Here is a 14,378-nt window from a genome sequence, read left to right on the forward strand (position 1 = left end):
CAAACGAGCAAGAAGTAATGTAATTTTAATATAATAATAACATTATAACAGTAATATGTAATACAATTCTTATAGTACTAATAATTCAAATAAGATAAATGTACAATTTGTATTTATTGATACTACTAACAAAAATCTGTGTATATCAATTATTTAAAATACTAGCTTAAAGTACCCCACGTTATGACAATTTCTTATATTTATAATATCAGCATTAATATTTTTAAATTAACTGGCGTCTTCATTAATTATTACGCATTGCTTACTTGTATAATAGTGCATCAAATTTAAATTATCATAAAGCGTCAAGGGGGTGAAATCGAGTGGAGGGGATGGGGTGCGAAGGTTCCAGGGTGGCCTATATTTTCCGCGGAGTCATAGAGAGTAACTATGCAAAATTTGGTCGAAATCGGTCGAAGGGTTTAAAAGTTAATAGGGAACATACAGGCGGGCATTCTATTTTCCACAGACAGATAGATATGCATTAATACGGCATTATTTCGCAATTAAAGTTTCATCGGAAGCTACGATAGTGTCTACTCCAAAATCAACCCCGTCAGCCACACGTGACTACATAAATCGACAATCAAGCGCAGTAAATTCCCTATCATTAATATCATCCACGTGCAATCCTCGAGGAATTTATCATGGGAGCGATGCTCGTGGCAATTACACCGCGTATGATTGTTAAGCATCGACTACAAAGCATTAAGAGATCAGCAATACCGGGAAAAGACGTTGCATGACTCAAGCGGCGCGCCGCCAGGTCACGTGACACGATGGCCACGTGACAGCCGCAGGAAGCCTTGCGATTGGTCGAGCGGCGACGAGCGAGTGCATATATAGTGGCAGGCACATGTAGAGACAAAAGTCGCGGTGTAAAGCGTCAAGCGAGTTTCAGGAGAGCTGGTTCTGTGAGTGACCTTGATCCCCTCGCGAGTTCTGTGACAGTCCCGTTCGCAGAGGCCCGAACCCGTCAGTAGTAATCGAATCATCGTCGCAGAGACTTAACCGAACGGCTTTCCAGCAACGCAACCAAACAGTACCGAGCTAGAGAGAGAAAGAATGAAGACCCTTGCTAGTGTACTGCTCGTCGCGGCGTGTTTCGTCGCGTGCACGCACAGCTTCCCCGGTGAGTACACAAACCTTTTCCAGTGACCAGTTGTTTTTCTTTTTTCTTTGTTTAGCGAACGTTTTGGTATGAGATGCGCGTGACGGGCAAAGGGACAGTTCGTTGGGAAAGTAATTAGAGCGGACGCAGGAGCGCGGTCACGTTCGATCGTCGGTCGTTATCGCTGTTTGCGTTGGGGGATTCCCTTTGGAATTAGTTTTTCCCCGGTCGACACGTATGTATGAAGTACGTTGCGCACGCGCTCGAATTCGATGCCGTCTCGTGTGCGAAACTTTTTTTAACGATCGAGCATTTCACGGAGGCAGACCGAGCGTGAAATGCTCGAGAGCAATTCCTTGGCAATTGCTAAGGTCATATTCGTGATCTTGTCGCGTGACAACTGAATCAACGGCATGCTCCGAGCGAAAGGAGCATGCGTGCACAGAGTACGTGCGGGGGCGAGAAATATAGAAGGGGTTATAGGGTGCTCGATAAGTCATGTTAATCGCACTGTTTCTGTGGGAAAGTTCGATTTGAAAAGGCAACGTTCTCCCTTGCTTCTTTGGTTGATTATTAGAAAATTCGAGTGGTGATTATGTAGAAGTATTTTAATATGAATATTTGGAAATTTTCGAGTCCCGATATCTTGCACTAGGAATTTCTGGTTAGACGAATCGACTCAGAGGTCGAGTAACTCATCACAACAATCGGAATTGGCTCGTACTCCAAAACAAACATTTGGTTCAATAGTATCAAAGTCAACATATATCTGTTGTGAAGAATATACCTACAGGGTGTCTTTGAACTAAATGATAAAACTGTTAAATTTTGCTCTACTTAGTGTAGTGATTTAAAAAGTGCCATATAGACATTGAATTTGAAAAAATGCGTGTAATTGGAAACGTTGTGATAAGTTAGTAAAAACACAAACCTTTTTCAAATTTAATCGAACATAATAGCAAGCATCGTAAAGAGTGAAGAATAAAGTGATTTTTAACACAAGAATTCCTCCTTTTTATAGCATTTTAACAATTAGCAGTTTAATAACAAATATCGTAGTCATTGGTAGATTAGAACAAACGGCTTGGCCCTGTAATCATTTTCTTTAATATAAAATTTTAGAGAGACCATCCTCTACGATCCTAAATTTATTACACACTCTTCTACCTGTATAATAATGTAACTATGTGTATTTATAAAGACTCCCCTTATGTCGGCGACACCCCGTACATATCTTTGCTACTTTTTGCAACAGTCTAGAAATGTTTAAAAAAAAAACACAAAAAATACGTAGTACGAGGAACAGGTAATACCAATGAATATGTATAGGGACATCGAAGGGGGAGATTCGCTTTAGTCATATGTAAGGTAAATGGTTGGCGAGTTTTCTACGCCTTGGATCTATTAATCTCCTTGTTTCTGGATACCTCAGGCGCGCATATTTGTAAACGAGCTTAACTTCTCCCGTACAAAGGGGGATATTCTCATGCCAGGGCAGAACCATCTTGCTATAAAACTTCGCAAATCAAGAGATGCTGCCTGGTTACCGTTGTTTTATGCAGTTTTATGCAGAAAGTTGTACGCGGGATGGGTCGTATGCGCAAGTACCACTTCCTCTTGTCCGTGCTAAGTAAGCGGGAAAATTGCCAATTGGCATATGCCTGCTTTATTTCCACTGCGGTATAATTCCCGCGCGCGGCATCTTAATATGGCGTATAAATTAAAGTTGAACGCTTTAAATCTTTGCTGATACTGTTATGGCTTCCTCGCACGGCGTAACCATAAAATTATCGCAAAACGGTGTGCAGATTTTTTTGTAATACGATGCTACTGATTGTCACTTAGAAAGAGATTAGCCTAATCATCGCGAAAAGCTGCAATATTAAAAATGGGAGAATTAACAACTCAAGTGACTATAGTTCAATTTGCCAAATATTTTAAATGCTCAAATTGCAATATAGGGTGGATGACATTATTCGGTGAAAATATTATAATTTGCTCTGCTATAAGAATTTTAACAGTTTAATTTATTCCATGTTGCAAATTGAGCGAGTTAAGCCACGTTCACACGCGTGTAACACGCGACGTTGAAGCACCTCTGAATGATGCGTCTCAAGTGTGCATGTTGTGCGCAGTTCGTTACTCATCCGTGAACGTGAACGTGACCTTAGACTAATTATGTGAATTACATGTTCTCCAGTCTAGTAAAAAATATTTATATTTATATAAATTCGTAATTCATATCTCAGAGTGTTACATAGTACATTTGTTAACCTACTTCTGTTACGTACACAATTTAAACCAAATTTGGTCATTAAAAATATTTCAAATTATTCTATAATGAAAATTACATTGAACTAATTTATTCCACGGTATTTAAGCACATTAAATATTTCAGATTTTAATAAGTGAGAAATATGAATAATTTTATATTCTACTCCGTAATAGAATATTCCAATTTACTCCATAACAAAAACTTAATTTGTTATATACGGTATTAATTGTATATCACAAATTATTATCTAAGTTACAGTAAAACTTGTTAGCAAAACTATCAGTACATTAAAAAATCTGGGAATACTTTAAACGGAAGAAGTATGAACTTCATCCAGGTAATTCTGCAACCATTCTGTTCCATTAGTGCTAAATTAACTCGCTGCAAAATTATAAACTCTCAAGTCAATGCAACAGTCTCTCAGTAAAACGCTAAACAAAGTCATTGTAATCGTTCAGGCCACTCTACAAAATTCTAAATAAATAAAGCTTACAATCAGTAAACATGGAACAACCACTGAAAATACCAGTCTTATGGAACAAGTCACCACAAAATGCAAATAAATAAAATCATTTACCGCTAATTACCAAACAATCAGTTCAAGAGAAACAATAAATTTAATCTAAACAGATCACACCTGCCCTTAAACGTTGATCATCGGTTTCATTTAAACTGATTATTTCACGATGCTCTGCGAAAGAGGCTGGTCTTCGCGGGCCGTGCAGCTGCTCATCGATTGCGACACTTTTTTTGCGCATAAGAATTGCGCCATACGCGGCAGCGATTAGTCTAAATATCATCGAAACGTGCTCCGCGGGTATCGTGCCACGTTGAAAATTTCGGGATGCTGCGTCGAAAGCACTCGGGTCGTTTATGCGGATATGTAGTTGCTAGAGCATCCCGTGGCTCTGGATTCGGCATGAAATTCATTCGTAGCGTGGGCTTTGCTAATTAGTACCGAAGTCGCGTTTTTGCGTGTCGCCAGGGAGGGGTGCCGAGGGGTTGTAGGCGGGGCGAGGGCTCGCCTGACTTGGCGCCATGTCTTAGCTGATGGATAATTGTTCTGACAAATTTCCGTCCAACTATCGTGCAGTTTTCATCCAAGTTCTCTCTGCTAGCGAAGATTTGTTGCGCGTGCTTCAGCTTCCTCGAATTCCCCCGATTATTCCGCAAATATAGGTCGTACTGTTGCCAACGACCGACGGCGATAAAGATTCGTGTAGCTGTGGGAACGACGTGGTACGCCACGATAACTATTATGGCAACCGCGAAGTGTGTCTAAAGATTTAGCTCGGCTGTCCCGTTTTGTTTGACTTCCAGCGACTTTCCTTTATTTGTGGAGCTGAAAAAGGGTTCGGGATGTTCGGAAGGCGCGGGCGATCAACCAGTAGAAGAATAAAGTATTGGAAGCTTAAAATGCTTGCTTTGTGCGTGTTGTACTTGAAAGGGAATGAAAATGAGGTCGCTAGAACTAGTTAGGTTAATATTCTGCAACGTCGAACGTTTGTAAAGGATACATTGCCGGATTTATATGAATTCTTCAATTGTTTCAACTAATCAAATTGCATAGAATAATTGCGGATTTTACTCTGGGTATAAATTTTGTTTGAGCGTGATATAATGTATTAAATGACAAGTTATAGTGGCATAACTGCGTGAATAAATACCTGGAAAATTATTTCCTGCTTTTAGTTATGGATATAGTTTGTAACGAATATGATGTACCTAGTCTAAAGATGTGCTGATTATTGCTTTAGGTGAAATAGATAAGAGTAGAATCGTGTTTTCTTTCTTCGTGTATTTTTCGGGGTAGTTTAGAAATTACTAGAGAAATTTATAATTCCTTATTGATATATTTATTTAAATATATATATATATTTGATATCAATTTTGTAAAAATAATAGGTTACAGTTTTGTGTGCTTTCAGAAGTTCAATCAGAGCCTCAAATACTGCTAATAATAATTGAAAACATTTTCAAATAGACGAACCTGGCATTTATTCCGAATTAGCTGACCCGTTACCCGGTTTCACCCGGGAATTATTTATGATGCTTCCAAATTAAAAATACCTAGAAAATAAAATAAATAGCTTATAATCGAATCTAGGACGTAACTAATGTGTATTCAAAATTTAATTGAAATCCGTTTAGCCGTTTAGGCATGAAAGAAGGACAAACAAACTGATAACGTTTCACTTTTATATATTAGTAGGGATACTGCAAATTTTTTAATGGAACTTCTGATACATCTTTTTACATAGTAGTACCTGTACGTCCTGAAATTGTTCATATACATATAGAAACATATGCAGGCATACAGTAACATTTATAGAACAGCGAAAATTGGAAAATAAATTAAAGGAAAACTGTTATGTGTCATATATGTATGTAGTATAAAGAAGTCAAATAATTAATTAACAGAATGAAACCAATTTTACTGTTTTCTGTTAAGTATAAAACATTAACGTTTATATTAAAATTGCAAAATTCAACTTAACCTATCATTTATCAATGATTCAGTTCATTCAAAATTCAACTGCAAAGAAAAACTTCGAAAGAACAGTCATTTTAATACTTAAAAAATTATAGGCAACTAATCCTACGTTAATACGAAAGTTTTCATTCAAAATTATTTATTTAATCTACTATGAAAGCATTTATATTTATTTTACATTTATTTCCGGGTTCCTGTGTACAATAGCATCAGATTTTGATATCCTATTTTATTAAGCACGGACTGAAGGTTCGTGGTTTTTATTTACACAGTGTATGCAGAAAAATCTCATTAGGTATGCATCATAACTATTCGCCATTCAGCGGATATTCAAAGTAATTTATAGACCGTGTCGCATTATAGTTGACACAAAGTTTAGAAAGACACGCGTATTACACCCGATTGTTAGCGCGTTTATTGTACGATCCTTCAATGATTCACCGCGGCCGGAAGTGAGTCGAGAACTTATTGCCATGTTACCAAAGCTTACCTTGGATTCACGCTAGTTACACCATTTCTTAATACCGTGCACTTACAAGCTTCTGATCTATGCACGCCGCTTAGGTATGTCCTCTGACTCGACACTGGCAATTGCACATTATCGCAGCATCTACATTTTGTCGACTGACACTCGTTTGAAATTGTGCGAACAACTTGTTTGTCAATTATAGAACTAAGTTAACTCTGGAATTATCTTTAATCCTTGTTCATTACTTTTACAACTGAGCCGTTCAGAAGCCAAAGTAATCAATACGATGATATAAGGAATAGAAAAATATATGATAAGTTTAGCAATAAATAATCAGGTGGTCAGGTACTGAAATTAAGAAATTTACAGAAAGTGGAGTTGATTTTGACTTCTATGGGGCTCAAGTATTGGGTGATCACACAAAATAACATATTTGATGCTTTAATAACTGTAACACATACATATAAGGAGCTTCCCTTTCCAGTATACAAATAATAATAAATCTGTTTAATCTCATAGTGATTCTTTGAGGTAACACCTTTATTCTTCCTGCACCTCTGTGACACAGATATATGAACTGTGTGGATCAGGACGGATGGTATAACGAATGTAGGGTAATTTGATGCACAAAATAAATCGAAAATGTAAAATAAAATTTTGTGATATGGGGCTCCGTGTTCGACAAAATCGATTCTGAAAATTCATCCAGCACGCGCATGCCTGACTAAAAATCAGAAGAATTTATCGGCAAATATGGTACGACCATGAATAAAAGAAACCTTTGTGCAGAAATAAGTCGAAATTATTTTAAAATAATTTTTATTCCAAACAAGCTTTCAATTCACATGTTACGAATATTCTTCGAATATTACATTCAAATTAGAACTTTATTCGAATATTACATTGGAAATAGGATAGTATTTAAATAATACATGTAAATTAGTGCAGACTTCATACATACTATTCGAATACTCGGACTGCTAAAATATTTAAATAAAGCAAAATTCGACAAATAGTTTCATTGGCAGCCCTTCTAGCTACTAAAGCGTGATAGGGAATCATCAAGCATAAATCAAATGCACCGTGTAGTATCAAGTGGGGCTTCTAACGGCACACTTATGTTGGAGGTCAGATACATATATCGGCCGGTCTGAAGCTGTTTCGCGAACAGCGGCGATCGAGAGGAAATCGGTTCCTTCCAGTGAGCCTTAAGCCTGCCCTACACGATGAGACTTGCCTCGAGACAGATCTCTCTGTGTAGGGCAGGCTTTAAGGCTACTGCCCACCAGTGGTGGGTCTGGGTTAGGATTAGCAGAGGATGATGCATTTTACAGAATGCATTAAGATACTTATACAAATTTTGTACAAATACTGGGGCCATAAAAATATGAAAATATACAAATATGAAAATATACAAATATGAAAATATACAAATATGAAAATATACAAATATGAAAATATACAAATATGAAAATATACAAATATACAAATACAAGTACACAAATATGCGAACATTAGTATCCCCGTCTAAATAGAGACAGCTCAACGAAAAGAAACACGAGTGACAATATTATATGCCTAGCGACCGACAGTGTGTATGCTGGGCGTTATGACGAATGCAGATCGCGACGAAAGCATGACGCTTTCATGGACGGGCGTGCATTGTTTCACATTGGCCGTTACACGGAAGCATAGAGTATATAAGCGATGTTGCGTCTATGCAGCGACGTTTCGTGGACGAACGGCCTTAAGAAAAGGAGGGCCGTGGCAAGCAGGCGGCATGGTGGGAGTTACCCCTCACTCGCACTGGCCGGCCAATACATCTGACCTCAACCATAGTTGATTACCTGAGAAATTATAATCGGATTTTCCAGTTAATCTCCCCTTAAGTATAGGTACTATTCTTGATTGTTCCTGAACGTAGTTACAGTGAATTGCCAATGTCGCAGCGAAACAAGTCCTACGTTCGCACAAACCATATTATTATTATATATTATATTACATTATATTATATTATTATATCGTGTTATTTGGTGCTGAATCCAACGTCGACGTATGTCCGACTTACTACTGTACACCTTTTATTGTTATCTTTAATAACACCCCTCCCTTCCCTCACCACTCAATGCACCAGCAACTACCACAGCAGAGGCAATTTGCGAAAATACTATTACGCGAACGTTCGTCCCCAATATTTGCTTCGCTATTCGATATTGTCCAGCAGCGTGATTCTGGAACCATTTCAATCAGTGCATGAAATCATGGTCTCTTTTCCCCAAATCCGCGTAATAGAGACCAGTTTATTTGTCGCGTCCCAATCGTGTGGGATCTCTGCTCGTATATAAATTAGTTTACACCGCGGACCCTCTAGCCAGAGTTTAATTATGTCGTGAATAGGATACGTGACTAATTACTTCCGACGTCGTTCGATCATTAATTAGTTTATCCAGCATATCAAGCCTCTCGGTTCGGTATTACTTCGCCTTCCTTTTTTTTCTCTACATGGCGTGTACTGCTAATGTCGAACCTCCGTTTCTTCCTCCATCTCCGCCTCTTCCCGCCGCGCGCACGTATTTACGCATCCGTTGCGAACATAAATGGACGTTTGCGCTTCCTCGCGCGGTTTCGTGTCACGCTTAGTTGCACGGCTTATTGTATATGCACCTACCTTTTGTTCCCCTCGGTATCTACCAACTTAATAACCCACCCACGATGAAATAACGCGCAACGACGCTCAACACGGCTGGCAAGTGCCTGTTCCGTAGATCTTGAATTTTAATCTCCGAATCGCTAACATGGCGACCGATCTGATTCATCTTCGCGCGAGAAGCATTTGCAAACAATTGGCTTGTAGGAGCTACAATGCTTCAGGCTGATAATACTCTTACTATAAAATGCACGGTCTTCTTTGAAGGGAAATGTAGATACTTAGGGGTGAAGTGATGTTTGAATGGGAAAATGTAAAGGATGTGAAATTTCGCTTCCTCCTCTTCTTCCTTCAACCTTTGAGGAAAGGATGTAAAGGGAGATTTGAATCTGAGGGAGAATAAAAGTGGCTTTTGTGGATTCTGAGTTTGAAAGATCTGTAATTGAGGTTAAAGTGCAGTTATTTCATTAGCTATTTTGTTTAATTATCATTGGATTGTGATTCGACTCTGTGCAATGAAATACCATTTGTACCGCTCGGAGTAATTAAGAGGTTGGACTTTTGGACGAGTTAAGGGAATATTTGAGAGGAATCAAATTTGCGCGATGGTTACTTTTCGTTAATTTAAATTTTAATTCAATAACTGCGCAATTTATCTTCTCTAAATTTTGCCCTTTACACTACTGTGCCTGGTTTTGTGTTTAAAATTATCTGTTTTTTCTGTTCTATTTTTTATTTTTATTTATTTCTACTGTGTCTTTCTGTTTTCTTTATTGTACTCTTTATATGGTGCAGTAAGGCCGAAGTGAGCATGAATTTTTCAAAATTCGAATCTAGTAAAATCCATCTTATCAAATATAATTCAGTATTCGAACAAAATCCAATGTATTCGACGTGCTCGACTAACTTAATCTACTCAAACATTCGAACAAATTACTTGTATGTAACCTGTACATTATATTGTGAAACAAGTTGTCCGATTAATCTATTTGCGGATAGATACATCTTAGTATACAGCAAGATTGCGTCAAGGATCACGGTTACTTATGATAACGATTTCATGTTCAGCCAGGATGAGGGTAGGGATTTACCAGAAAAGAAATCTTGATCCCTATATAACCGTAAACGTTCACCAAATTGGATATTCTAGTTATGGGAGGAGGGATCAGGGATGAGAATCATGAATGAAACTGCACATAATACTCTTATTAATAATACTTTCCTAAAGAAAACTACATAGGTTGATTATATTTTTTAAGAAATACTAAAAGTATTAAAAATATTAAAAGCTATGAATGGGCAGTATCCATTTGATGAAATTTTGCACAGCCAGTGAAAAATATTCAACACATATTTTTTTTTATTAAATGGCATTCATATTTAAGGGGTGAAGACTATTTACACTGGCGTGGAAAACCTACTTAGTTTAATTTCTCACAAACTAATGTAAATAAAATAGAAATCGATGGCAATCGCTCAATGACAACGAATGTTGACTTCATCTCCCGTTTATATGGAAGACTTGTATTTCACAAATTTGGAAACAGTGACAAAAAAGTGGCGTGAAGCCGAACAAAAGAATTTAGCATTTATAAAATCCATTATGAAAGTAGATATTTACATTTCCTTCGTCTAGCGAATATTCAGAATAATTCATAGACTGTGTCTCATCAGATATAGTTGACATGAAGACAAAAACTCGTATTCCCCCAAAATGTATCCTCATATCTAGAGGTAATGAACGAAAAACTGACACGTAGCTAGAAAAAAACAGTTCGACTTTGAGTAGATCAAGCACGAGCAATCGATTCGAGTGTCCGAATCCTTCAAACCCTTCAAACAGAATAAATTGCTTGAGCAACTTCTAACATTCAGACCACTCGAAACACTCGAGTAGCCGGCGCGGTTTAAACCAGAGCTCAGGCCCTTTAATTTTTTTACAACTTCTTGGACAGGTTAATGTTTTACACGATAAAAAAACGCTTCGCATCAAATTGGAAAATGTTCTGCATTTTAAAATTGCGTTCCCTTTCGTATTGCGGCTGATGCGAGTTCCACCCAGCAGCCCTTTAGTGATGACGTCGCTGACGCATAACGTGTTGCATAATGTTGTCTGGCAACCCTGGCCCTGGTTGCGGAAGGCATTGCCTAGTGTATCCCCCACCTACCTACCTGGCAATCTCTTTTAATTAACTAGCGATTTGATTATCCGTTCCTTTAAAGTGTTTGTGGATCTCACAATGGGCTCGTCCCGCAAATAAACTCTTATTATAATATAATCGAAGTGGCGGGCAGAAGTTAAGCAGCAAGCTAATATAATTAACAGGAGGGAACGTGATCCGCGAATCTGACAGGGAAAAGGTTAAAGATGCACCGGCGCGAAATTCAATCCCACTGTCAATTGCCGCCTAAAATATCTACATGGTGAGCGTATATTTGCACTCGTCGCGCATCACGCGCGCGAATAAACGGTTACGCCGGCTTGCGGTATTCCGTGCGTGTGCGCCCCGTGCCGTGTCGTTTCTCGTTGTACGTTCCGCCTAACCCTCCCGCGTTCCACCGCCGTGTATACGTACTATATCCGTACACGAAGCGCGGCCACGGATTATGGCCAACTCGTATTATTTTCCTGTCGAGAACAGCCCGGGCAGGGCCCCGTTGACGCAGTATAGCGGCGTTCGGCTCGCCTTGAGTGGCAGTGGCAGCGCACAATATGCGGCCATTAGGTATGCTGGCCGCGTCGCAGTACTACCGCCTTCAAGTAATTTAAATGAAAAAAGGGGGCACACCCCCTGCACTTTGCCTGTACCGCCGTGCTTTTTCCCCGCTGATGATCGCCGCATCCGTTTGCTGCCCGTCCTGTGGGTCAATTCTACTAACGCGCTCTCCCTGCCAACGGTAGGTCGGCCTCTCCAGGAGGGTCAGTTTAGCGCACGATGATCAGCCGCGTTATCAACGATTGAGTTTATGATTATGGGAACTTTCTGAGCACACGATAGCATGGACAACGCTTCTGGGTTGAGGTAGGAGGGGGGGAGGGGTGTTGTGGCGATAAGATAGCTATGTCCCCCCCCCCCCTCAGCTAGCTTATTCTGTCACCTATGTAATCGTTAGAGTTCAAACTCGCGATTGTTGGTTAGCGATGTAGGAGTGCCAGGGTTTTTCGAGGTTGAGTGCGACTAAATTGGTTAGGAGGAGAGCGATGCGCTAGAATGACAGAAATGCGACTACCGGTGGGTAGAGGCGAGATCTTCAAGGGGATTTCTCTTTTGGGGGCCCGCGAAACATGGGCACTTCTAGGTGTTATTAAGGGATAAGCTATTGGATGGATTGGTTTTCAAATTTTACGTGCATGTTCGTTGGATTTTGGGCAATATACCTAGACTAGTTCTTTAGCCTGTCTTCGCGAGACATTACTATCCTATATAACGAGACGCCTAAGATAACCACAATTTTTGGTGGAAACCCCCTTAGAAACAATTTTCACTGCGAAATACGAAATCTTACAATTGTTGGGTACAAGAAAGGTACCTGTCTAATTGATTTCTTGAAGGGCACTTCGAGGGACTAGAGTTAGTAGCGATGGGGCCGCAGTGAATGGAGGGGGAAGCACCTACAGGAGTGGTGGTTATGTGTGCAAGAACTGCGCCTGCGTCAGTTACGCACACATTACCACCGCTCCTGTAGGTGTTTCCCCCTCCATCACTGTGGCCCCATCGCTCCTAACTCTGCGAGGGGCCTAAGGCACATACGTGCCCAGACTCACTGTCCGACGACATTTGAGACACCCCCTCCCCCCCTGGAAACGAAATAATTCTCGATATTATTACAACTAACGTGTGACAAAGACCATGAATCCAAGAAATTTGTGGAGCATATTCACTCTTACAACTACGGTTTTTCGTCTGCCTTCATGCGAGCCCAAATAAAGAGCACATTTCGACTCTGCGGTGAGCGCGCGTTTGTATCTCCTCCACTTCTTGGAATCCGTCGAGAGTGGGAGAACTCGTGAGCGGGCGAAAGGGGTCGAAAGAGTCGACACGAAGTTGCCGTCGGCTACAAAGGAGAGAAAGCATGATACTTTGTCTCGCTTCGACTTTCAGCTCGTGCTCGAGCTCGACCCGCGTGCGGGCCTACATATAGTAGCGGCTACTACATTGTACATAATACCTGTTTTAGGCCGCAGGGACTACCCATTATCGAATTTTCCAAGTTTTGGATTTTTTATGCCGAATCTGAAATTTATATGTCATCGGGAAGTACGAAAAAAACCTGTGGAAAGATTTTGCTAACAAACGAACATCCACCTTAAGCGTCTCATTTAAAGTGACCAGACGCCCCGCATCGTGCGGGACTGTCCCGCATTTCAGCCCTTTGTCCCGCATTGAAAAGTGTCCCGCAAAGTGTCCCGGATTGGACATGTAACCTTTTACATTTTCGCAGTGGCATAAAGTTACTGTTTCCTCTACTTTTTTTGTTGTGAAAAAAGAAATATTTTTAATTTCGTTTCAATGTTTCACTTTATAATCACAAGTATGTATTTTTAAATATATTGTAAATGCTTTAATAAACTACGGAAAAGATCTCCTCATGGATCTGTTAACCCCTTTTTTTGCTTGCTTGCTTGTTCCGCACTGGAACAGAAAATATCTGGTCACTTTAGTCTTATTATACAGGATTAGTTAGAGATCAACCGAATGTATCTTCTAAGGCATCTCTCCAGACAGTAGATTTAAGGAACGATTTAGAAGATTCTTGAAGTTGGCTCGTTGAACGTGGATTCGATGAGCAACGTTGCTGGAGGAAATTAGTCCAACTACCAGGGTGAAATGTTTCTGACACTTCGACAGGATCGACAGTGGCGGGCTTTCTCGCTAGGTTATATCGTCGAATCCGAAGTTGTCGTGGAAATCCTCGACCTGGTTAGACTCGCGCGTTTGGAAGTTCTGTCCGTCATCGTCAATCCAGCCATTCGATTTTCGACGTATTGAATATTTCTTTTTTATTTCGGATCCCTCCGAAATATTCGAGTGTTTGGACAACGCGAATTGAAACGTTAGTTACCTGTTACAATATATTTCTAGCGCAACGATATCGATGTGAACGTAATTTATCGTATTTTGTGAATAAATGATTGTACATTATATAACCAAGTGTAGGGATAGTTTCAATACATGGCCAAACACAGGGGATTTATAATTCTGTAAACTGAGAGGACAATACTCTGTACTCAACGAGACATGAGATACTTACATCTGCGAAATACTGCCGCCTCGTGTCCCAGATAAGTTGCGATGTATCGCTAGAAAGGATGTGTTAGGATTGAACTTTTCCTCCATCTTGGAACTAAGGGGAACGTGCAACTTACATTTAAGTCGAAGA

At 39.8% G+C, this 14,378-nt stretch overlaps 1 protein-coding gene across 1 annotated transcript in view; it reads left to right on the forward strand.

The window, feature by feature from the left end:
• Positions 1 to 855: 855 nt before the first annotated feature.
• Positions 856 to 14,378, forward strand: part of LOC143367337 (icarapin-like) — a 59,262-nt gene continuing 45,739 nt past the window's right edge. Inside the window, exon 1 of the mRNA XM_076809019.1 lies at positions 856 to 1,132. Coding sequence (XP_076665134.1) covers positions 1,066 to 1,132 — 67 coding nt within the window. The 5' untranslated portion in view covers positions 856 to 1,065. The remainder of the gene's footprint in view (positions 1,133 to 14,378) is intronic.

This window comes from Andrena cerasifolii, chromosome 3 (genome assembly GCF_050908995.1).
Source record: "Andrena cerasifolii isolate SP2316 chromosome 3, iyAndCera1_principal, whole genome shotgun sequence".
NCBI lineage: Eukaryota > Metazoa > Arthropoda > Insecta > Hymenoptera > Andrenidae > Andrena > Andrena cerasifolii.